Source organism: Cephus cinctus, unplaced genomic scaffold (genome assembly GCF_000341935.2).
Source record: "Cephus cinctus unplaced genomic scaffold, Ccin1 Ccin1_scaffold1762, whole genome shotgun sequence".
In the NCBI taxonomy this organism is placed as follows: Eukaryota; Metazoa; Arthropoda; class Insecta; order Hymenoptera; family Cephidae; genus Cephus; species Cephus cinctus.
The window spans coordinates 65,071-87,321 of NW_014333980.1; the positions used below are offsets into that span (position 1 = coordinate 65,071).

Consider the following 22,251-nt stretch of genomic DNA (forward strand, 5'->3'; position numbering starts at 1 on the left):
GCACAGGAACCCCTATATTCAGAATTGACCCTAAGCCTTCGTTATGAGGGTTCGCCATGGCGCATACGAGAGTTAGTGGATTTCGTACGTGCACCCCAGAGGGAGGTGAATGCGTAGCCAACCCCTATGGCGATTGTGGATGCGTGACTCAAAAAAAAAAAATAACTAGGGGGTCCATGCAGGGTTAATAATTATCGTGGGGTATGAGGCATAATTTCTTTGAAATCATTAAAAATAACTTTTTCGTAAACCGGACGCGGCTGAAGGTTTTGATTTTGCAGTTCGTTAGGTGAGTGCGAGAATCGACGAATTTCTAGGAAAATAATTCGTTCGTTTATGAATTTCGTTAAATACGTCATTATGGACCATAATCAAAGTCAATAATATCTCCCACGATTATTCGGCGAACGACGCGTGGGTAAAATTTTTTGTCCTTTGGATCTTGTTCTTCTACGAAAAATTCGTTCCGAACGACTCGACGAATCGTTCAATTTCAAATATCCTAGCAAACAGAAGCAATCCGTGAAACAAAACAATAAACAAGACAAAAACAAAAAAATACGGTCGTCGTATTTCAGCCTGACAAAGCCAAACTTCCATCAACGTACGACAGATGGCGCTGGCAAGCTGACCCTCGTTAAATACCGTCGCCGGCATTAAAAACCGGCATTTACAGATAAATTCTTTCGTAAAGGAAATGACGTTCGATGATTTTTATACACAGTAGATACGTGCTGACGCGAAAACAAAACCGTATCAACTATAACACAACTTGACATAACCTCCAAGGAATTATTGAAAAACATACTTGACATTAATTCCAAACAAAATATATAACTAACCTCCAAACTTAAGATTGATCCATTACGTACGATAGGTCAACTCCCCGAGATACATACATAATATCCAGCAATATTAATCAGTAAAAAAACATATGCAGAGCTCAAGAGTCATACGAGAGAGCCGTGACGAGCAGCCATCTTAATAATCGCAATATATTATAGGCCGTTTTCTCGGAAGATTTTCAAATTCGTGCAAGTCAATGTGGAAGCCGCCATAGACTGGCTCGTTTTTAACCTCTCAACACGGTCTCCGCTTGGTCTCGACTTTTTCACTTCTTCTTCATGCTTTTTACGTCTTCTTGCTAAGCACTAGTAAGTAGTGCCTAGTCAGTCTCCCACGGCAACTCGTCTCTCAAGAGGGGGCTTCAAAACAGGTTTGATCTGGTCGACGAGTCTTCGTCATGGTGGCTGCTGCTCACGTTGCTCTTCCTCTTGTTGTTATACCAACTCTGCCCGCTCCCATACGAGTGGGTGCGAGGGACAAGCTAGCAGCAGCAGCAGCAGCAGCAGACACAGTCAGCTTCTTAGATTAAGTTACCCCGGGTGTTTGCATCTTGTGCCAGTTCTCTGTTAATGGCCGCCATGGCACACAGACCACGCGACGGTGATAAGTAATAAATACATTACGTAAAAAAAAAAAATTCAAAAACTAAACAGTAAATTACCATGACAACTTACCGGGTTAGAAAACGAAGAAAAATTAACGTGACAAGATGGCCGCTCGTATAACACCCAACGGATAATTAGGTACAAGCTGAAGTTGGTTCTGTCATAGAAGTCAAAATGTATGGGCTAACTTCATGCGGTACGTCTAGTCTGAACCATTTCCTGTATACACCATAAACGGTCAACGCCTCGCCGTAATAAATTTCGCCGAAGCTGAATCACTTCCTGTTAAGAATTACTATAAACGCAGAAAAAGGAGAAAAAAACTATTCCACGTAGTGAGTAAGAATTTAAAAAAAAAAATTTCATTACCTTAACCTTAACATTTTTATCCTAGAACATTATAGGAACACTGCGCGCACCTCGGACATTCGTATATAACTCGGCATTTCATATACGAATCTCGGTTATGTATTCGGTCATGATGAATGTTATATATATTATAGTAAATTTATATAAGCGGCACATAATTTTATGTAGGTCTCCATTATAACTTTATACATCTCGATAAAGCCGGCAAGGGGTGAAGGCAGCTGCAAGTCAATGAAGAGGACTGGACAAAGGTTGCCTAGTTCAGGCAGTAAGCGTAGCGAGGATACAAGCCTCGACGGCCTACTAGACAGCCAGTTAGACGAGGAATCAGGTAGGCAACCAAAGGGACCCTATGCAGTCTAAACTATACTCTAAGCCGTACCCTACGTATATATATATACAGGATCGATAAGTGAGTAAGAGAAGGGGCGTGCAGGACTAGTCTAGTAGTTAGTAGACCAGGCGGCCCCCGAGAGTGGGTAGGGAGAGGGAAAAATGTAAAGGGGGGGCGGGGAGTTGAAAGAAGCGCACCAGAGACCACGGGGAAAAGAATACAAACAAAACAGAAGCGTGCAGAGAGACAGCTGTTCTTGCTGTTGGTATCCCTGCTCTAGCACAGAGAACCAGATATCGGCTCTTGATATACATTATAATCAGGCAGATGTAAAATGCAAGAAGCTCTAAAGGAACTCCGGAGCGATCATTTTTAAAATTATTCTCAGTATTCACGTAGACGATTCTTATCTCCGTAGATAAACATTTACAGTCCATTGTTTTTATGGCAATACCGCATATATATATATGAAACTCGCTCGTTTCCCGTATCTCGGAAAAATAAAACGATATACAGGATCCTTAGGTGTTCGAGTGAAAAAAAAAAAATAATATTTTTTTTTCCATCCATTTCTCGTAACTCGAACGGACGTCGCTTTCGACGGTCTTTATATTTTTAAACATTTTTTTCTCGTATCCACGTATATGCCGTGTAGCACCCCAAAGCGGAATTCATGGTGATTATTGTAACAGAGGAAATCCGCTGTTCCAGTCGAGAGAGTGGACTTGAACCGTAAAGGTTTTTATCAGAAAAATATATCTGTTGTATTCACGTGACGTAGAAGTCGAAATGAGAAGGCAGAATTTCAGGGATCTTTTGAATCTAAAATAAATGAAATTCCATATTATACCTATATACTCTATTCGTGCTTAGTGTGATACAAGAATTGTACCTGATACGTAAATAGCCCTTATACAAGTTACAACTGTCAAACTGATGTACCCCATGATGTCGATGTACCCCAATGAGTGTCGTAAAAAAAAAATATGAAAAAATGATTCAATATTGTAATAAACAATATGAATTAATTACGTCAAAATTATTTTTATAATACATCAATACGTATATATAAATAAAATTAATTTTATCAGTCAGCCGAGAGTCACCGGAAAATAATTTTTCTGTTTCTTTTTAGTATGCACCTCCCAGCGCTACCAGCCAGCTGCGCGGTTATGGCAACAGAGCAAATCGTTAGGAATGTCATTTACTCCCGTTCTATTATTAGCATTTGGATTCTCGTAATAACGAACGGTCACTTTTAATTGTCAGACCCCTATAACGTTGAATATGCAGTTTCCTATTCAAAATTGAATATATCGTATCAGTCAGTAGCCCCACGAGGTTATCTATCTGTTTCATCAGGCCGACTGTTCGCAGTCCCAGTTATCATTTGAATGACACGCGAGTGACTTTTGTCGCTATTGTTTCGCGACGTATTCTCACGACAGGCCGCAGCCACAAGTAGCGACGCAATGATTTTCAAGGAACGCGGAGATACTTGCTGTAGTATCGGATATAATGAAATGACAGGCGAGTCATTGAGTGGCAGTTGTCATTATATGACAGTACGAGGTTCGATGAATGACGACACAGTGTACCGATTGACAATGACAACGTGTCGTCCGATATTACGTAAGAGATAGTAATTAATTGAAATAATTAATTTCGATCTGGATCGTTTGACAGAAAAAAAATAATTTTAAACTCGATTCGCTTGATCAATTGGATGAGTTTCCACGTGAACGACGTATCTGGGTCGACGATTTTCACAGATATTTATTTTCCTATCGCATCCATCAAGCCGATTAGATCGTCCGATCCTCGAGCAAACGAGTCGTCGATGACGACTTGACCGAAAAATAGGATCGGCCGATGGCCGTGGATATAGATAGACCAGAGACGTACTGGATCGGATCGATCGATCATCCTAGGCAGCGGGTCACGACACTGTGAATAATAAAGGAGGCAAAGCGGAAAAGAAGGAAAGAAAAAAAAAAGTGGGTAAAAGGAACAAGAGGGTTATAAACTTTCTACGCGGATTCGTTACAGTGCGTCGATTATCGCGATCGATTTATCGATAGCGCGGAACCGGGCGATAAGAACGCGCCATAAATGTGCCTCGCGCGAGATTGTGAGACTTTTATTTATATATATATATATACGCAAGTACTTTCCTGTTTGATGGCTGTTCGTGCCAATCCTTCGCAGAAAATCCAAATGCTCTTTGTTCTTGATTAAAAATGTAATTTCTAAAATCTATAAAAAAAAAAAAACTAATAAACATTTGACTTCGAGTAAACAAATCCACGTACGTCCATCTTGAGCAACTCAGGTCGCACGCACAGAGCGATGGGTTCGTCTGCCGAGCCAAAGCGCTAGAAACCCGGCGGTCGTCCTTTGTCACTAAAGTCCGCGTGTATTTTCCCGTGCGTACATCACGCGTCCGCGCACGTGTATTATTAGACGTGTATTTTGGGGTAAACTTGCGTAGTCAGTGTCGCGACGGGGAAGGCTGAATTCGAGTGTAAAGCCGCGACGTGTTCAAGTATTCGTCGCACAGACCTCCGCTGGCATATACGAACCTAACCTAAGCGCCCTTGACGTCGTCCCAGACGAAACGTTGTTAAGACTCCCGTCAGTGCCATCTGCACGCGTCGAAATAGTTTCACTATATGAATAACGTGCAAGACCCGAACGTCTACATTCACGCCGACCGTAACTTACAGAGCACGCACTCCGTGTTGTCTCTGTATAAATAATTTACCTAGCTAAAAAAAAAGTGACCTTCCATAACCAAGGTGGATTGGCAGTGGAAAAAAAGTACTAGGAATAATCAATTACCTGAACAATGACGTACACAGTTGAGGTTAGTATTGTGGGATAGAATTAGGGACGGGTGGCTGGGATATATGTGGGTTGGTACCCCTTTGTCCTTTCGACAGCATTGATGCGTCCTACAATACTAGCGCGGTATTAACGTCGGAGCAGGGTTTCGTTTTCGAGACGTGAAACTAGCCAGTTGTAGAATATACAGGTAACGCAGCTGATAAAGAAAAAGAAAAAGTTTAAGCACCATAATTCGGCAATATATACGACGAATTTCACTGGGCGTTGACGATTTATCGAATAACAGTAATTCGTCAGAACGACCGGTGTTGTTTATTAAAAAAAAAATATTTTGATCGACGTGGAAAATAATCGAAGAAGTAAAAATACCCGTGCGTTCAAAAATTTCGGAGAAACCGTCCGCGACGTTCTAATTGATACATGGAAAAGCTAAATACCGATTTCGCAATTACGTCAAAATATAGCCTAACCTCAAAAACTGTAAAAGCTACTAAATCGCCTTAGGAACTATCTGACTTAACAAGGACACGCGGTGTCAACTGCTATAGACCCGCATGGATACAATTATAACGTACCACCCGCTGATGTGCACATTTATTACTATGAGAGATACGTGATAATTCAATATTTGACGCAAGAACGCCATTGCCACCGAAGAATTGGTCGGATCAAAGGTCATCGTATTTCGAAAGTATTTTTATCTATTTTAAAGAGCAACAAGAAAAGCTAATAATTATGAAGAGCCGTGCGAGGGTTATCGCTATGAATTAAACGACCCAAGACTTCTAGTTACACAATAATACACCGAGGATTAAAGGAAGCGGCAAATTCAACTTCCTATTCGAAAGCGTCGTCGAGTGATACGAATAATCCACATGGAAGCTGCGTGGGTCAAAGTTTGAAAAGAAGAATAAAGCGCACATGTGTATCACCGTAAATCATACGTACGTATGGAGCTGTATGCAAGAAGCGCCCAAAGCAAGGCGACACGATAATACATAACCTCGTGCGGGAGTGTTGTGTGAATTCGGCGTGGGAAGGTTAGAAATGTTGGTGAGGCTGGCAGGGAGTGAAGTGTGGTAGGGTAAAGAGAGATAAATAGAGATAGCGCTAGAAGGATTGAGAGAGAAAAATAAATGAGAAAGGTAGTAACAGAGCGAGCGAGTGCGAGAGAGACAAGCATACAGCCAAGTGAAGGGTCCCCGGTAAGCCGTTCCGGTTGACTCGGGGTAGGAAGGAGGTAGACTGGAGGGATCAGACAGAGCAGGCGCTGTTGCCAAGCGGAAACCACGGACGTCGCATTTTGTTCGTCGGCCGTTCTCGCTCTCCGTGACTGGTTTGAACGCGGAACGGTGCAGCTTTCGGAAATTTTAGCCGGAAACAGATGCGTTGCCATCGAAGCCAATCGAAATTAACGCGTACAGCCTCGTGGGTGTCGATGTTGTGTACTGTCGGGTAGCCACATTTTTTTTTGTAAATATATACACACGTGTTCTCTTTTCTGATAACAATATTATCATATACGTGTATATATATACAGTGACGTTCACGTACCCGATGGTTTTATTACGAAGTCTTATTACACAGGAGAAAAATAAAAACCAAACGACGCGCCAGCCACGACCCAATGCATGGCCGCTCGAAAATAGACGCCAAGATGGCGCTGCGAGTCGTAAGGTAATTTAGCGACGAGTCGTGGGACTTGTGCCAGGGTTCATTGGCATGATTATGAAAACAATGCAGAATGGCCTAGGGTTACGTGACCTGCAGAGTCGAAGACTCGAGAGGATGACGTTCGTATTATCTCTACAATTTTTTAAAAGCATTTCAACATGACAAGAAGAGATGGACAACGCGCGTCTCTACGTTAACGCAGACAATGAATTAGGAATGAAGAAGCGTCTCGAGGTTCTACCGAAAAACTGGATTTTTTTTCTTCCTCTTCTTACCTTCCTTCCAGACACGCGTCATGCAAAATACACACCCGGCTGACTCTAGCGAAGGGACAATGGATGAGAGGGGTCTGCCATTTTCTCTTTTTCACGCGCTTTGGCTTTCAGGAAAGGTAAAAGCGTCCACGCTTAATTGCAATCGTTTAATTGAACTCCCAGGAACGCTTTTCCAGTTTTAAGGTTAGTGTATTACCGCGACAAAAATGGCTTCCTGTATTTTATGCCATTTGCTTCTTTCTTTTTTACGCAGCAGCAAATCATTTCGAACAGCTGAATAGAATTCACGGCGGATATCGATGGACGATAAAAAGACGGATTTTCTACAGGCAGGTTTCGAACTTCTCATGAATCTTTTATTTCGAGGACTGCAAGCGTGAACGAACAAAGCAGTATCTATGAATTTTCACGATTCATCCATTGATTCATAGGAGGAACGTTGCGATTACGCGCGAGATCGGTAATAAAAACAACGAATTTATTGTCTTTCATTGAAAATCAGCCCTGATATATCTTTTTATAGATTCGAACAAGCCCTTGACTATACTTGTAAACCGGCGTCAGTTAGGTTAGTTTCGAGGCCCCTGATTAATGCATGCTTCGATGGGCCCTTCTGCGAACAAAGCAACGACGGAAACATCTGCCGCCATCTGTTCGACGTGTGGCAGAGAATTTGCGAGAGGAAACGTGACCGAAGTGAAAACGAATAATAATAAACGAACTTATAATGACGATCGCGTAAGGTCGACGGCAATAATCTACAAAGCTTTCCCGAACCCGAGCGCTGTCACGTTGCCGTGGACTATTCCGATGAAATCATCGTCTTTCGTACAAGATGAAAAGTCGCGGCAGCAGAAGAAGCTGGTTCCGGTCATGCCTGCCAACCTTCCGAGAAATCGTTTCAACGCAACAGTCCCGGTAGCTGCCCTCGGCGAAACAAGAAACATGAAAGTCTTGTACGGGTCCCGGTTACGTTTACGAAGCTCCACTTTACACTGGACAGGAAGTTTATTCGATAAACTGATGCCCGACGGGGTCGCCATGATGTTTCTTTACGATCGACCACGAGAGTTTCGTAATTTTGTCGAGATACTTTTTCTTTATGACATTTCTTCTTCTTTTTTTTTCACTGTTATATACTCTAAACACGAATTAGTTTATGGAATAAGTTTTCAACGTATACAAGTAAAAGTACAGTCACGAACATAAATACGTAATAACGTTATTGATAAATTAGAAAAAAAAAAGATGCCGATAAAATTGATCTAGAATTGTCAATTTTGAAAGGTGAAATCCCCGAGGGATCGACTTTCAAAATAGAAACTAACAACATCGATAAATTCACTGAATCAACAACTGATTGGGGAACGTGTGTTCTAATCAGAAATCGATGATCGATCGATCATATTTGCTTGGTGATATTTGCGGATAACGCGGAAGATCGATAAAAGATAAATCGTTACTATCGAAAAGTGCACTTATGCCATTAGAAATAAAAATTTCGTAACGCTAACTATATCGTAAGGACCCACGTAAGAGCGTGTCCTTAAAATAAGAAATAGCTTGAAGAAAGCTTCTATAAATATGATTTTTAAAGTCCACCAAAATGGTGGCGCTTCGAATGTTAAACGTGTTTGGCAATGATGTAGCCTCGCGCACGGTTTGGCAACGTTGCCACGTCTGAACGACCACCCGGGCATCTTGTTTTCCTGCCAGCCGCGATTCCCGACCCTCTTAAACGAGCATAGCGCGATATCGGCATATCTCTTTAAAGCCGGCGCTTCCTACACTTTCAGATCAGCTTGGGCTATTGCACAGAGAGCTACGGTGTTATATACAATCTGATAAGGATTTAAGCCTCGCGACAAACAGTGTTACAAGATACGAGAATAGTGCGTGTAACTTAAAAAGACACTAATACTATTTAAAAAAAATTGTTTATCCAATATATTTATGAATATAAATAATTACACGTTGAAAAAAAGATAAGAATATGCCAAGTCAAAAGATTTCAATAAATAGCTCTTTCCTCTATATTAACTTATTTCGAAAAATTAATCAATGACTCACTGACACGTCAATGATCCTTTTAATTCCTTTCCTGATCACACAGAGTTCATATTTGTCGCACGAGTTATCGCACAAGTGACTCTATGCCAGGTTCTACATAGCTAGTAAATTAATTATACTTAATTAAGAAAAAAGCCTCTACAACGTTCTAGAGCCCGTGAAGATTTCAATATAAAATTATGAAAGAACCAGGCGAGCGTGTTCTTGAAAAATACCAGTCCCTGGCCTTAGGTAGATTGCAGAGATCAAAGAAGACCAAGTGACCCTAACAACGTGGCCGGGGCATCGTGGAAGCACCCACACAGAAGGGTCCCGTCTCACATCCGTGGCTCAAAGGGCCCCAGCAGAATCGAAGGAAAGACAGAGGCACGCGAGTCCGTTCCGAAAATGCGTCTAGCGCACCGGCGAAGTAGAATCTCGTTGTGACGAATGGGCCCTTAGAAGGTGTTCTTCCCGATGGTGCGTGTAGAGGATTTTAGTAAGAGGATGAAAAGCCGAAGTAAGGACGACGGTGGCCCAAGGATGGTTACCAACAAACATTAAGGAACCCTCGTGGCTCTCCGAGCAGATGAATTCTTACAGGCGATCAGGTGCAGGCCAGGTAGAGAAAACCTGCCAGAGTGCCTACCTTGCTTGCCCGTCTCCCTTTGTCAGCGAGGACAGGTGGCAGAGGAGAGACCTCCGCCTTGGAGGATTCGAGAGCTCGGAGAAAGAGGAATGAAAAAATTTGAACGTGACTCAAAGACCCGTGGTGCAGTCGGTGAAGTCTGACGGCGTCGAGGAACGTTTTCTCTGGTCTCTCGAGCAGAAGTCTGAAGGATGAGGTGGAATCAGCCGAAGGTATTACACGGTGTAGAATGGGATGGAACGAGATGGATGTAAGAGGATGTCGGATGGCGAGGTCCAACGTTGCCGCTGTTGCCCTGAAGTTGGTAAACCGTGAGTCAACACGAGAAAGGAATAATTTCAGGATATATTGTTTTTTAATGTGAATTTTCAATACCTCTGTCTCTTAAGTTTCCATCCAATTGAATGTTATCCTGAATGCAACAATATGTCTGCGGCAGACAGTTCCTCTGAGAAAATGGCGGCGAGACCAAGAAAGATAAAACGGATGCTTGAGCTAGACTGCTGAAAAGGGTTTGAGAGACAATGGATTGGATACTGTTATTATAAATTCCTTTGACGTTGATCAAAATGATAAACCGGTAAATTGACTCGTCGATATCTTAACTTTTATATTTTTTAAATTAACGGAACATCTTGCGCAATGCCACACACGAGAGCAGTGGCCTATGCCAGACACTTCGTGCTTCTATCTAGAACAATAAAACTGTCAGGCCGTAATCTGTCAGTTGGTTAATGAAATTTTGACAAAATCTTTCAACGACCGATCGTTAGATTCTATTAATTTTTAGTCTGGTACTGTAATATACGTACCCGATTTCGCAAGACGAATTATATATATATAGAATCCAATGCGTCAGCTCTGTTGATTAGTTGCTGACTAGGTTCGATGCTCATGAATATATTTTTTCTTTGTTCATGCAGGAGCGACGGTTTCGCAAAGGGTACGTTGTAAGCAATACTGTGTGTACATATATGTATATATTGCGCCAGGTGCGTGGGCACGTTTAGTCGTCTGTTCCTACCGAAACGTGACGCAAGATACGATCCTCCAGGTGGAAGCAGAACGGTTCGTGAATTAGCCAAGTAAAGGGCGTATGTCAGAAAGAGTATATCTTTCTTTTTAATTTTATCCAAAGAGAAAGCACAACCTCGCATCCGGTCTTGGTAATTTATATGGATAGCTTGATGTAGCCATATTTCGATACTACAGTCATTTCGTCATTTCCTTTGGTTACCGAGCATTGGAAATCTAAATAATCATAAGCGTACGGACCATTGCTCGAGGGTCATGGCTGTCTGCACAAGCACCGTTGTACGTTGAATCATTACGAAGTTCATTCTGACGTGATTGCATAATGCCACTTTTACGTGTCCTTATAATATGTAAAATTGTAAAACGTAAAGCGCTAAAGATATTCAAGGAAACCTGCCACTTACTGCACCGTTACCGAGACTGTCAATTTCGAAACAGTGCCGCCATCTTCGGGCACCATACACGAAACATCTGACGCCATTTAATATGGAAACAGCTACACAAATCGTTAGCGCAAATACATAGGCTAATATAGATAAAACGAAATTCTATTGATTATTCACTGTTCAAAAGTATAATATCAATTAATAGAGGACAGAAGTGAAATTTTCATCGATATAAAATATTCGTTCCATCGATCGATACTTTACTAGCCAGTGAAAATCGTCCGACGTGCAGAGCTGTGTTTCAAATGTAAGCTGTGTTAGTACGGATTAAAGTGACAAGATGGCAGCACATGACGGGTCCCTGTAAGATTCACAAGGGCGCTACGAGCAACCCTACTAATCCAACGATATATTTCAAGGAACACGCGCTGTCACCGTGAACGTAGATTAACCAAAAATTTGTAATACATAATTTCATGATACGAAGTTATGAATCTTATGCATGATTTATTAGAAAGATTTTTTATGACTCACGGTTTGTCCTCTGGTCTCTGCTGTCTCGACACTTTCGATCCACTTGCAAATCTCCTAACCGATGAGACACCACGGGCTGTACCGTATTTTCATCGGAGCACCATCCTCGGTGATTCAATTGCTACACGCTCACTCACTCGGCACCAATGCTTCGCGTATTCACACATTTTACACGATGACACCAATTAATCGCGACCTTTCCCACGTTATCGCGACGTTCACGAGAATGTCAGCTCCGAAACAGCCGCATGGCATGGCGGTCGCGATTAACACTCGCCGCCAGATCATGAGCGGGGCTTTAAATACGTGTCCGTTTAGAAGAGACGCTATTGGCTGGACTCATTGGAATTGGCCAATGGTATTGCAACTTTGGGGAATGCGCGGGAAAGTAAAGAATGTAATCGTCTCGACGGAGCTTCTCGAATTTCCACATATGTATACCTGACTACGTTTACCGAATATCAGATTCAAAAATGTTTAAAGATTTTATAGTTCAGTTTAACAGATTAATAGGAGTCAAAATAATTCTTTTTTTAACCATTAATAATCAATTTAGTGCTATGAGTTATTATTGGGTGTAATTCAATAATATGAAATTAGTTATATCCGGTTATGGTGAAACTGGTGGGATTTCAAATCGATATTGACATACTGATTCATTTTATATTGACTTATTATCTAATTTTCGTATTTTATAAAATACCTTGTCAAAGATTGATGCTCCTATGGACTTTCTACAATGTACTATACTAGAATTCGAATATATTTTTTGTCGTTACATACTGTTTATTGCATCCTGTAATTACACTGCATTGGAACCAAATGATAAGTGGTCGGATCATAATCGATTAGATCAGCCTTTCGTTTAAGAGTAAAGATGAACTCAAATTATATGTCTGACCCGAAAAAGAGAAGTCATTAATCATATATTTCTTATCTTTCTATATAATCTCTAGTGGAACTTTCTGTCGAACTGAATGAGGCTTTAAATAAACTATTAACATAAAAGCTCTGGTCTGACAATGAAAGTAGCGTAAATGAAAGTGGGAGGGGTCGTAAGTTAGTTTTAACGCGTGCTGTCAGGAGGGCAGCACTGTCAGTACGCGTGCGTCGATCCGCGATGAATGATTTGAAAGTTCGAACGCTAAAATTTCCAGAATATCTACTGCGTAAGGGGTCCAAATGAGACGTGATCCGGAGGACGCGAAAGATTTGCTTGGCCTGTCAGCTACCTGGTTGAAAGTGACGGATGTATTATTGAGAGAACCGCTATGATGAATTACTTGAACAGTATAGCGGGTGGTGGTGTAGCTGGTGATGCTGGCTTGCAGCTGAACAATGTCGAAGTTCTTTATACGAAGGTACAGAGAGTTTATGTAAAGCCACAGCATAAGGATGAACGCCAGAGAGAACTCCGGGTCAACGTCGAAATCCACGCAGGACTCAGTCCAGTCTGTCGTAAGGTACTTGGTCGAATGACAGCATCAATTAACCTTAGATTGTTTTTGCGCATTTAATTGAGATTTCAGCGTCCTCTAGTAAATTGATGATTAACAGTTGTTTTAAGAGAATTTGTTTCACTTTTAGAGCCTCTGTGTACTACTGTCAGATGATGATGATCCTTGTTTTCTTTATTCGTTGTACATTACCGATGATGATTTCAAAGTTCTCAAGGCTCAGCAAGGCTTGCTCGTGGACTTTGACAACTTTGCTACGCAGTTGATATGTCTTTTGGAACAATGTTATGTACCGGCATCGAGTATAGGCAAGACTCCACCAAAGTTCTTGCTTTTACTGGCAGAAGAAGGCATGGATTGGACCTTCAGGCTTGTTGAAACAAATAACTTTAAACATCTGTGTCATCTCAGTTTAAATATTGCACCTGCGAGTGACTCTGATATAAAAACTCATATGGCAATGAAGATCAAGCAGCTAAAGGAAAATGTCATGCACAAGGATAGAGACGTAATTGGTATGGAGACAAGACTGAATGACTTAACAAGCAAGCTTGATGCAAAGACCAGGGATTTGGAGCAATTAGAGCAGAAATATCTGTCTGAGAAAAATCAACTGCAAATTAATTCATCGCAGCAAATCAGCATCGAAAAAGATAGGTCAGTTTTTTTTAACAAAGTTATATCAGTAAAAATTATAATGATACTATATTTGTTAGGCTAGCACAAGCAAGACTAGAGTGGCAGCGACAAAGTGAGAAGGAAAAATTGGAAGTGGAACAACGTCATGCAGAAACTCTTAAACAGCTTCATACAGAATTAGCCGAGTTGCGAACACAAAATATTGGTCTCAGGGATAAGCAATCTCTTTTGGAAGCTACAAACAAGGAACAAGCAAAACAGCTGCAGATACTAGAAAAGGAGCTCAGCGTTGCCCAACGTGATTTGTCTATGCTAAAGAAACAAAATTCCAAGCTGGACGTAGATTATCACGATAAAGATAAGGCAGTGAACGGACTCCGAACAAAGGTCGCAGTGCTCGAGCAGGAGTTGAAAGACAAATCTGTGCTTATTAGCAAGCATACAGAGATGATAAAAACAGCTAAGGAACAGAAGCAGCATCTCGAGGAGCTCCTAGCCGACAAGGAAGGTCAGTTACAACGCAAGCAAAACTCCTTGAGGAACTTGAGCGACGAGTTAGTAAAAGCTAACGAGATCTTAACCAAGTTACAAAATGAGTTGGCATCGACTAAGTCAAAGCTGAAGCTGAGAACGAGTATAGCATTGGAACAAGAACGATTACTGGATGCGAAGCAGAAGGAGGTCGGTCAGTTAGAGAATAAAACAAGTGGCTATGCAAAAGAAGCCAGCGAAGCAAAGGCTGAAGTGGAGAGTCTGAAAGAGCAATTGAAGTCATTGCAAAATCAACTGGAGGAGAAAGAGAAGATCATTAAGAACAATGACAACGGTAACATTTAAATTAATGATTTCATCCTGAAACAATTGAACAATCCTATTAATTACTATCTCTCCACTTTATTTATAGTAATCAGCTGGTTAAACAGAAGACTAGCAGAAGGGCAATCTCCGCTACAAAGTGCAACAACAACGGCACCCATAACTCTACCATCATCCGTCCAGTTGACTTTACCCAGAGGAAACAAACTCTTCTCGAGTAGATTCGAGACCAGAACACCAGCACCAAGTACAACTCAACAACCCAGTATTCCAATGACAAACTTACCCCTGCGGAACCCTATAGTACAGAATCCAAACATCAATCAAACAGCACGTACAACGGCTCGCTCAATGGGAGTCGGAGTTACGGACAGTACAGTAGGTTTATCAACCTTTAATAAAGGCGGACAGATCTCATGCACCAGCACCCCAATGGACCGAGTAAACTCCTTGAACAAATTACCTGGCAACGTAGCTGGAGCTTCGTCAATGCCAGCCATCGCAGAGAACAACAATCCCGCCCTAAGCACAAATAGTGCGAAAGCTAAAAGTGCCAGTGGTGTTATGCAAGGTGGACTTCGGAGGGCGGTTTTTGATAAACCTTTACTACCCTCAGCGTACTTCCCCAAGTCATTACACTGATCCGAATTTCGATGATACCTGAGCCAAGCTCGACGCAAGTAAATATTCGAAAACTGAAGGCTCCGGTACTCCAGATAATCAGTAGCAACACACAACAATGGCGTGACGCAACAAGGTAATTAAAGACAATGAATTATTAACATGATGAAATGAGCGTCAGACGCGTTGATGGGTTCGTTGCAAACTACACAGTACAAATAGTTCGACGAACGTTATTAGAAATATTTTTCACGGATCTTAATGATATAGAGAACAAAAATTATTAATGTCTTAAGATCTTGTAATTTTAGCTACGTGGTTTAACCAGACCCTACCTGGCTGAAGAGGCACCTTTAGTACCTACAGTAGATGTTAGTTTAATCCCATGCAAAGGGAATGCGGTCTTAGATTTGACTTTTTCTTTTTTGATAATCAAACCAGAGAAATGTTACGTACTAAATTTATACTTTATAATTAGTTCTTTTGATCCTGGTGACCCTAGACTTTCAGTCCCGCATTATTCTGTATATAGACGCTACAATATATTTATTCAGCCACAGTCAATTCCTAGCATCCTTTTATCAGTGATGCAGGTTCCCTTTTTTTTCAAGGACATTACAATCACTCATGATATTCTTGAAAAATAATTTGAAGTACCTTAACACTTTTTTTCCTCTTCGATAACACAATCTGTTAGAGTCTGATGAGCTTATCGAAACAGTCTCATGCCATAAGAAAAGTCAAAAATCATCATCCGACTAACGATAGAATGCAGGGGGAACAATAAATCGCAGATATCACAGTAAACGTAATGCGTTTACAGTTAGATTCTATGATAATGATTATGGTGTACTGAAATATTACGTGTTTTTTTATATATTATAAAAAGTACCTTCGCGTCAAACCGTTCGCATTAATTATAAACGTAAAACGTACAGACTTTTGACTGAAAATTTGGACCATTTTTAATCCCGATTTATAAACTCACGAGACTGGCAAATAAAAGAACAAGAGAAAATAATAGATCTATAAAATAAGTATGAAAATGAATTTTTATCAAAGCTCTCTAAACGCATTAAGTACTCAATAATAGCTAATATTATATATATAAATTTTAAAGATATATATATATATATCGACCAAGTTTACGAATAATTTTCACCGTGTACTCTGTATATTCCGTGATAATATGTATTTATGTATCTTTATACGCATAATGTCGAGCACCGAGATACAATTCTTTTTTTTTTTTCTTACGCCGGCCATTGAGCAAAACAAAATATTGCATTACACAAATAGAGCAACAGTATTAAACTTAGTAGTTAGTCAATTCGATCACAAAGTACATATACGCGATCTTATCTATTTTACTACTATTTGTACATAAAATTCTAATAAAAAAATTATATTATACAAGCGAGAGATGTTTACTTCGCATAACATTGTTTTATCACCGTTTCGTCTACTCATTTTGAATGAAGCTCAGGAGGATGACGTGCATATAAATATTTTTGTTTCTTACTGTTCGTCCCAATGATCTTTTTATATAATAATACCTATAACTCGTTTCTTTCTCTTCTTTACATTCAAAATTCTTAATTAAAGACATTCTTCTTATTTAATCTTTCTCAGCTACTTACGAAAGCTTAACTTTACAAGGCAATTCTATCTATTCAAATGAGAAGACATATCTTGAAGCTCATTCACAATAGATAATTAGTTTATTTACAAAGTATTACGACCAATAAATGGCGATATTATTAATCTTTAGACTTTTATACAATCCACTCGTCTACAAAGGGTAAGAAGTAACTGGCTATTGGTATTTCCTCACGATTATCTATTGCGGCATTATGAAAATACTAATTATGCAAGCGATTACAATTCCGTAGCTTGTGAAAATGGTGTTAATTGCAGGCAGAGGTTGTATCCTATTCATTCTAAATCTTATACCGCATCGCCTCTATGAATAATGAAAATTTCTAACTAAGGAAAGACACGAATACTGATTAATAATGGTAAGAAAATAAATGGTACTCTTGATAATTCATTTGGTTAGCTCTTAATTAACTTAAGGAATAACAGCGGAGGTTCCTTCCGTTGGTATATCGGTATTTCCCATATCGAGGAGTGGTCTGTCCATACGTTTGCGCCTGCGCTCGCACTTTGGACAAGGTTTACTTGCATTCAGACAATTCATATGAAATACCGCATTGCAAACTCCACACTGCAATCAATTTATTGTATCAGATAATGACGTTCTTTATTTATTTATAAAAAACAATAGGCGACTCACCCTATACGTGGATTCCATGTCAAAGGGGTAGATAACTTTAGGATTATCACAGACCTCGCAGATGAATCCTTTTTGACTGCATAACCAGCAATTCATTACGTGGTTTCTGGCAAATTCAATGACTTTTTGCAATTGCATTGCCAAAGCACCGTTGGGAATGTCTGCCAGGTCTGATACGGCGTATTGATGTACGTGCTCGTAGAGGTAATCCTTGGGAGAGACCTTCTTCTGGAGAGATTCTATTATCGGCTCGCGACAGGTAAACAGATAAGCGCGTAGCAGATTTAATTGAATCCTTAACGATTGCAATTGCGCCATGTTATCTACAGCCATGTATATCCTTGGATTTAAGGTTTTTAAGTCTAGAAGGGTTGTACAGTCAGTGAGGTATCTCGCTGCTTTTTGGCAAACTATGTAACGCTTCAGATCCCAGTTGTGGATCATTCGTGATGGTATCAGGAATTCTTCGGCAGACATACAATTTGTACAGTAATAATCGCCTGAGAATGCGCACACGTGAGCTTTTGAAAAATTCATTCCAATAGGATGACCACAGTCGAGGCAACTATAGTTCTGAACATCCAGTCCTTTTTCATGGGGTATTTTACCTAGTAATTCATCTAAACTCTCCGTCGCCTGCTTTGGAGTTAATAGTGAAAGTGTAATGTAAGAATTTTTTTAATTAAAGAAAAATATCTTATTTTAATTAATACCTTCACAGTTGGTTCTGCTTGTGGCTCCTCTGGAACTGGTATGATGTCTACTTTCTTCTTGGTTGGATATTTATTGAGAAAATCTCGAAGGTCTGGCGTTGTCGCATAACCAGCAGTATGGTAACTTTGAATCAAGGCATCGTAAGTAGGTCCTTCACCAGGAGTACGAGGAGCATCTACTCCTTCAGAACTCCTGGATATAACTGATGATGTTAATGACGAGTCACAATCCTCAAATGAAGTGGACCAGCCAAGTCTGCCAATGAGTGAATTTCCCACTGTAGTTGGTCCATTTTCATTACTCACAGCTTGTGATTGATCTGGTTGAACATTACTGCTTAAATCTTCAGTACTTGTATCAACATCGATACTCGTTTCTGCATCTCTCTTTGTTGTGTTATCACCCGTAGGTTCTGTGGTCGTTTCTTCTCTTTTATGTGTATTCTCTTTAATTTTTCTCTTATTCATTACCACTGGTGAAGACCTGTTTGAATTTCGAACGTCAGTTCCATTTGTCTTTCTCTTCGCTAAAATGTTTTTCAATGGATCATCCTCAGTGAGATTTGTAATACTATTTAGAGCAGATTGTGAGGAATTAAAGGATCCCATGCTCCCAATGGAACTAGCAGTTTCAATCTCTTCTATATTGTCACTATCCGTCAGCTCACTTGTTATTGTCTTAGCAATATCCACGGCACAGGATACTGGACATGATTTCATTGGTGGTGACCAAATTGCAGCCATAAGAAGAGGTGTGCTTGACCAGAAATTTAATAAACTTGTGTTACAAGCAAGTTCAAATTGCACATGATCTAGACTTTCAATAAGTCTCTGTGCCACGTCAACAAGATCTGTGTCTCTGATGAATGCCGAACGATTATAATATGGTTTAAGGGCTGTATTATCTCTTCGGATAGAGCTCAAATAACTGGATAACAATCCTTCATTTAATGCTAGTCGTATCCAAGCCCTACAATAACCCACTTCGGTAGTGATCTGTGTCAAGCCTTGAATTTGATCTATAATCTGCCGATGGGAGAAAACCAAAAGCGGACCCCAAAAACTGGGCTGTGGCATAGCATCAAAGTCTGGTCCACTTAGAGCCTCTGTCACACGGTTTAACAATGAATCCTTTAATCCGTGCAAAAACATAGCTTCCAAAGCAGAGCACAGAGTCATTGCCTCTTCGCAATTTCCCACTGTACCACCTTCCATCACACCTGGAGCACTTTGCATCTCCATGACACTGGTGTTTAACAGCTTCTGAAGTGATTCCCGTACCAGGACATCCCTTCTGGAGGTCACAGACTTCACCGTCTTTATAAATGAGTTCATCTTTTCTGTCTTGATGATTAACCGAGGTACTTTTAATACTATAATGAAGCCCGACGATTGTCTTCATGATTCAACAAGAAACTACCTTAAATGTTTGCTGCAATATTTAACAAATCTCCTCGTCAATACGGCGTGACCGCCAACGTACGAATGGTCAATTCTCTCAGTAGCAGAGAGCATAACGAGAATACAAGGAATACCCGGAAGGGGTCACAAAGTAAATACAATCTTAACCAGATAAGAAAGGCGCTTGAACTTTGTGCTAAATATCAAACGATATCTCTTACGTTTGTTTTGAGAGGTTATGTTCCACCAAGATGACACATCGATTCTCTCTACAGACGTTGAGGAACTTAAAACGAATGAGTATTTCTCAACAGCCGTCACATTTTAGATTTTTTGCATTCTCTATACAAACTTCAACACTCTCCATAAATACTCGGAATCATTTCTCATAGTCCTCCTTGAGTAGCACTATCATAAATTAATGGCATCTTTCTTTCCTTGAAAATAGTTCGTGCTCTATCCGCCCATTGCGTTGCTACCAGCTACTACCATTTTTAACATCCTCAGGGCATTCAAAGGTAATAAAGCTGCATTCAGAATAAACCATCTACCACGGTCCTTAGACACGTAAGTGTAATATAGTGGGTGACTGGGTGGTTAGCAGCGAGCCTGAGAATCTTTACTGAGAAAGTAAGAGTCAATGCATCCATATATGACAATTCAAAGGGGACAGCAAGTGCAATATTTATGTTGCAGTTTGCAGGTGACTTTACACACAGCCAGAAGTCGAAGACACGCAGGCGCATTAACGTTCACACGCTCCTTCTCATCCTACGAACGCCAGTGCACCGTTATTTTAAGCACTATTATTCCACAAAGCACACTGCCGAGTATACAAACTCTGTACGAAGCGTCTAATCTCTCCAAGGAACATTGCGTAACGTACAAGCTGAGCAAATGCTTTGGGCTTTACGAATAAGAGACTTTTTTAACCTACATTTCAGCTGAATTACATACTAAAATACATGATCTCTTTTGTCTCAAGCTGAACAATAAACCATACCTGGAGTCCGGCAAACGATTAGCATCTCCCGAATAAAAAAAGGAGATCAATGAGACATTCATTGACAATAAATGCCCATTGTCTTCATCAGCTGATACCTTGTTATACAAGAACGTAACTAAAGAAGTCATAATATTCTGATCCAGGTATTATTTAGGATTATACAGAATCCAGGAATTATTTATCTGATTAACAACTATGATCTTTCTATATGTCCAGGAGATATAGATGGAGAAAACAATTTTCGTCTGATAGAATCAACCAGTACTTTCCTAGTATTATATTTAGATGCGCACTTAGCGCATTTTGAATGTTGAGGAGGTGCATCTTGTGTGAATGACCGAAAGCATGATGGCTCGGTGCGTGTTCCTCCGGTTTGACGGCGATAGAACTCGTGAACGAGGAAAGAGAGGAAGCAGGAGAAAAGAGAGGATGCAATGCAGTGAGCAAGGGAGGGCGAAAAAGACGGCACCTTGTAGAAAATGAGAGAACGAAAGGGAATAGTGGAATCAGGATCGTAACAAGTTACATAATATTTGGGAGAATAAGCAAGAATAAGATTATTTACGAATTCATAAATATCTTTTCCCTTTTTTTTTTCACGGTAAGTACACCCACCTTGCGATCCCTTAGTACCCACATCCTGTTGGATTTCTTTGGATTGCAGAAATTATCGCAAATATATTTGAATTAGAAAATACCCATATGCTTTGTTATCAATGGCGATATTCAGGCCTACGTGTGCGAAATTAAATAATTTGCCATCGGGAGATAAACATGACTTTTTCTATCAGCTGCCAGTCGACTGTGCGATACAGAAACAATGAAAACTCGCTACACTTGCTATTTGCAATACATACGCAATTTATATCTGAGCAAGCAATACGCTGTGTGGTACTCTGATAGAAAATATTGTTTTCAACATGCATTGACGTACTTACACGAGGAATCTAAAGTTAATAAATTTGCACGCGAGAACGCAATATGTATATTGTGGAATGCACAGACGTTTGCACATTTGGATCTCATGCGTTTGTTATTTGTATTACGTTGAGTTTCATATCTCTATACATATCATGAGAGTTGAACGCATAAGAATCAGTATAGGAAATATGTTTTTGTTAAAAAAAATGTATATCTACTCATTGGATTATGACGCGTATTCGCATTGGTGAAACAAATGTGTGTTACGTGTAAATGCCGGCTCGTTCGCGGTTTAATTAACGCTTGTATAAATATTGATAAATTTAATTGACCTTTATGTAAATGTTTATCACAAGAGAGTGAACAAATGCGTCACTGATACATTTATTGCCCGCATGTGTAATAGTTTATGTCGCTACGACAAAGGGAATATCCTCGTGTACTATAATAGTTAATTTTTTTGGGAAAATAGATACTTCATTAAAATAATTAAAAAATATACTATACAGAATTGCATTGTAACCTGGCGAAGATTTTATTATACCAGGGTATTCATTATACTAGAGATTTCATTAATCTAGCAGTATTGCAAAATACCAATTTCGGATATACAAAAATGTATGTATGCAAGTATAATTATTACAATTGTATAACATATGATGCAGTATAATAACGTAATTCAAGTCTATTAAAATGTTAGGCAACCTAAACCATCTCGTCCAGACCGTTTACGCTTTCTTCACATAATTAATGAATTGTTTGTTTCTCGAAATTAACT

General features: G+C 40.0%; 3 protein-coding genes and 1 long non-coding RNA gene across 8 annotated transcripts in view; 2 read left to right on the forward strand and 2 right to left on the reverse strand.

Moving 5' to 3' along the window:
* The window catches only part of LOC107273612 (inositol-pentakisphosphate 2-kinase), a 60,186-nt gene extending 48,298 nt beyond the window's left edge, over window positions 1-11,888 (reverse strand). For both annotated transcript variants that reach the window (XM_015751984.2, XM_015751987.2), the window contains exon 1: window positions 11,604-11,888. The gene's annotated coding sequence lies outside the window, so the exon portion shown is untranslated. The remainder of the gene's footprint in view (window positions 1-11,603) is intronic.
* On the forward strand, window positions 1,798-9,330 carry LOC112495241. Its single transcript, XR_003061587.1, has 3 exons — window positions 1,798-7,133; window positions 7,204-7,410; window positions 7,474-9,330. It is a non-coding gene; the product is annotated as an uncharacterized LOC112495241 (long non-coding RNA).
* Window positions 11,889-12,545: 657 nt separating the features above from the next.
* On the forward strand, window positions 12,546-21,995 carry LOC107273616 (spindle assembly abnormal protein 6 homolog). 2 transcript variants are annotated; one of them, XR_003061586.1, is made up of 6 exons: window positions 12,546-13,066; window positions 13,191-13,717; window positions 13,777-14,525; window positions 14,604-15,272; window positions 20,243-20,695; window positions 20,769-21,995. XR_003061586.1 is itself a non-coding variant. In XM_015751998.2 (4 exons), exons 1-4 carry the CDS (start codon window positions 12,875-12,877, stop codon window positions 15,155-15,157), a joined length of 2,022 nt encoding a protein of 673 aa, XP_015607484.1. In that variant the 5' UTR covers window positions 12,546-12,874; the 3' UTR covers window positions 15,158-16,549. The 2 variants fall into 2 exon arrangements, 1 of the variants encoding a protein (XP_015607484.1); XM_015751998.2 differs by lacking the exons at window positions 20,243-20,695; window positions 20,769-21,995 and having other exon boundaries at window positions 14,604-16,549.
* On the reverse strand, window positions 16,829-20,146 carry LOC107273615 (pleckstrin homology domain-containing family M member 1). 3 transcript variants are annotated; one of them, XM_015751995.2, is made up of 4 exons: window positions 19,768-20,141; window positions 18,146-19,577; window positions 17,433-18,071; window positions 16,875-17,363 (listed from the first exon to the last, which is right to left on the reverse strand). In XM_015751995.2, exons 2-4 carry the CDS (start codon window positions 19,478-19,480, stop codon window positions 17,208-17,210), a joined length of 2,130 nt encoding a protein of 709 aa, XP_015607481.1. In that variant the 5' UTR covers window positions 19,481-19,577; window positions 19,768-20,141; the 3' UTR covers window positions 16,875-17,207. The 3 variants fall into 3 exon arrangements, with proteins under 3 accessions (XP_015607482.1, XP_015607481.1, XP_015607483.1); XM_015751996.2 differs by having other exon boundaries at window positions 16,829-17,363; window positions 18,146-20,141; XM_015751997.2 differs by having other exon boundaries at window positions 17,433-18,068; window positions 18,146-20,146.
* Window positions 21,996-22,251: the final 256 nt, after the last annotated feature.

Coding starts and splice junctions, on each gene's coding strand:
- LOC107273616 (XM_015751998.2), top strand. CDS start 12,875: ATGATGAATTACTTGAACAGTATAGCGGGTGGTGGTGTAGCTGGTGAT. Junction 13,718..13,776: donor ATCAGCATCGAAAAAGATAG/GTCAGTTTTTTT, acceptor TATATTTGTTAG/GCTAGCACAAGCAAGACTAG. Junction 14,526..14,603: donor CATTAAGAACAATGACAACG/GTAACATTTAAA, acceptor CTTTATTTATAG/TAATCAGCTGGTTAAACAGA.
- LOC107273615 (XM_015751996.2), bottom strand. CDS start 19,480: ATGAACTCATTTATAAAGACGGTGAAGTCTGTGACCTCCAGAAGGGAT. Junction 18,072..18,145: donor AAGCAGAACCAACTGTGAAG/GTATTAATTAAA, acceptor TTAACTCCAAAG/CAGGCGACGGAGAGTTTAGA. Junction 17,364..17,432: donor ACATGGAATCCACGTATAGG/GTGAGTCGCCTA, acceptor AATTGATTGCAG/TGTGGAGTTTGCAATGCGGT.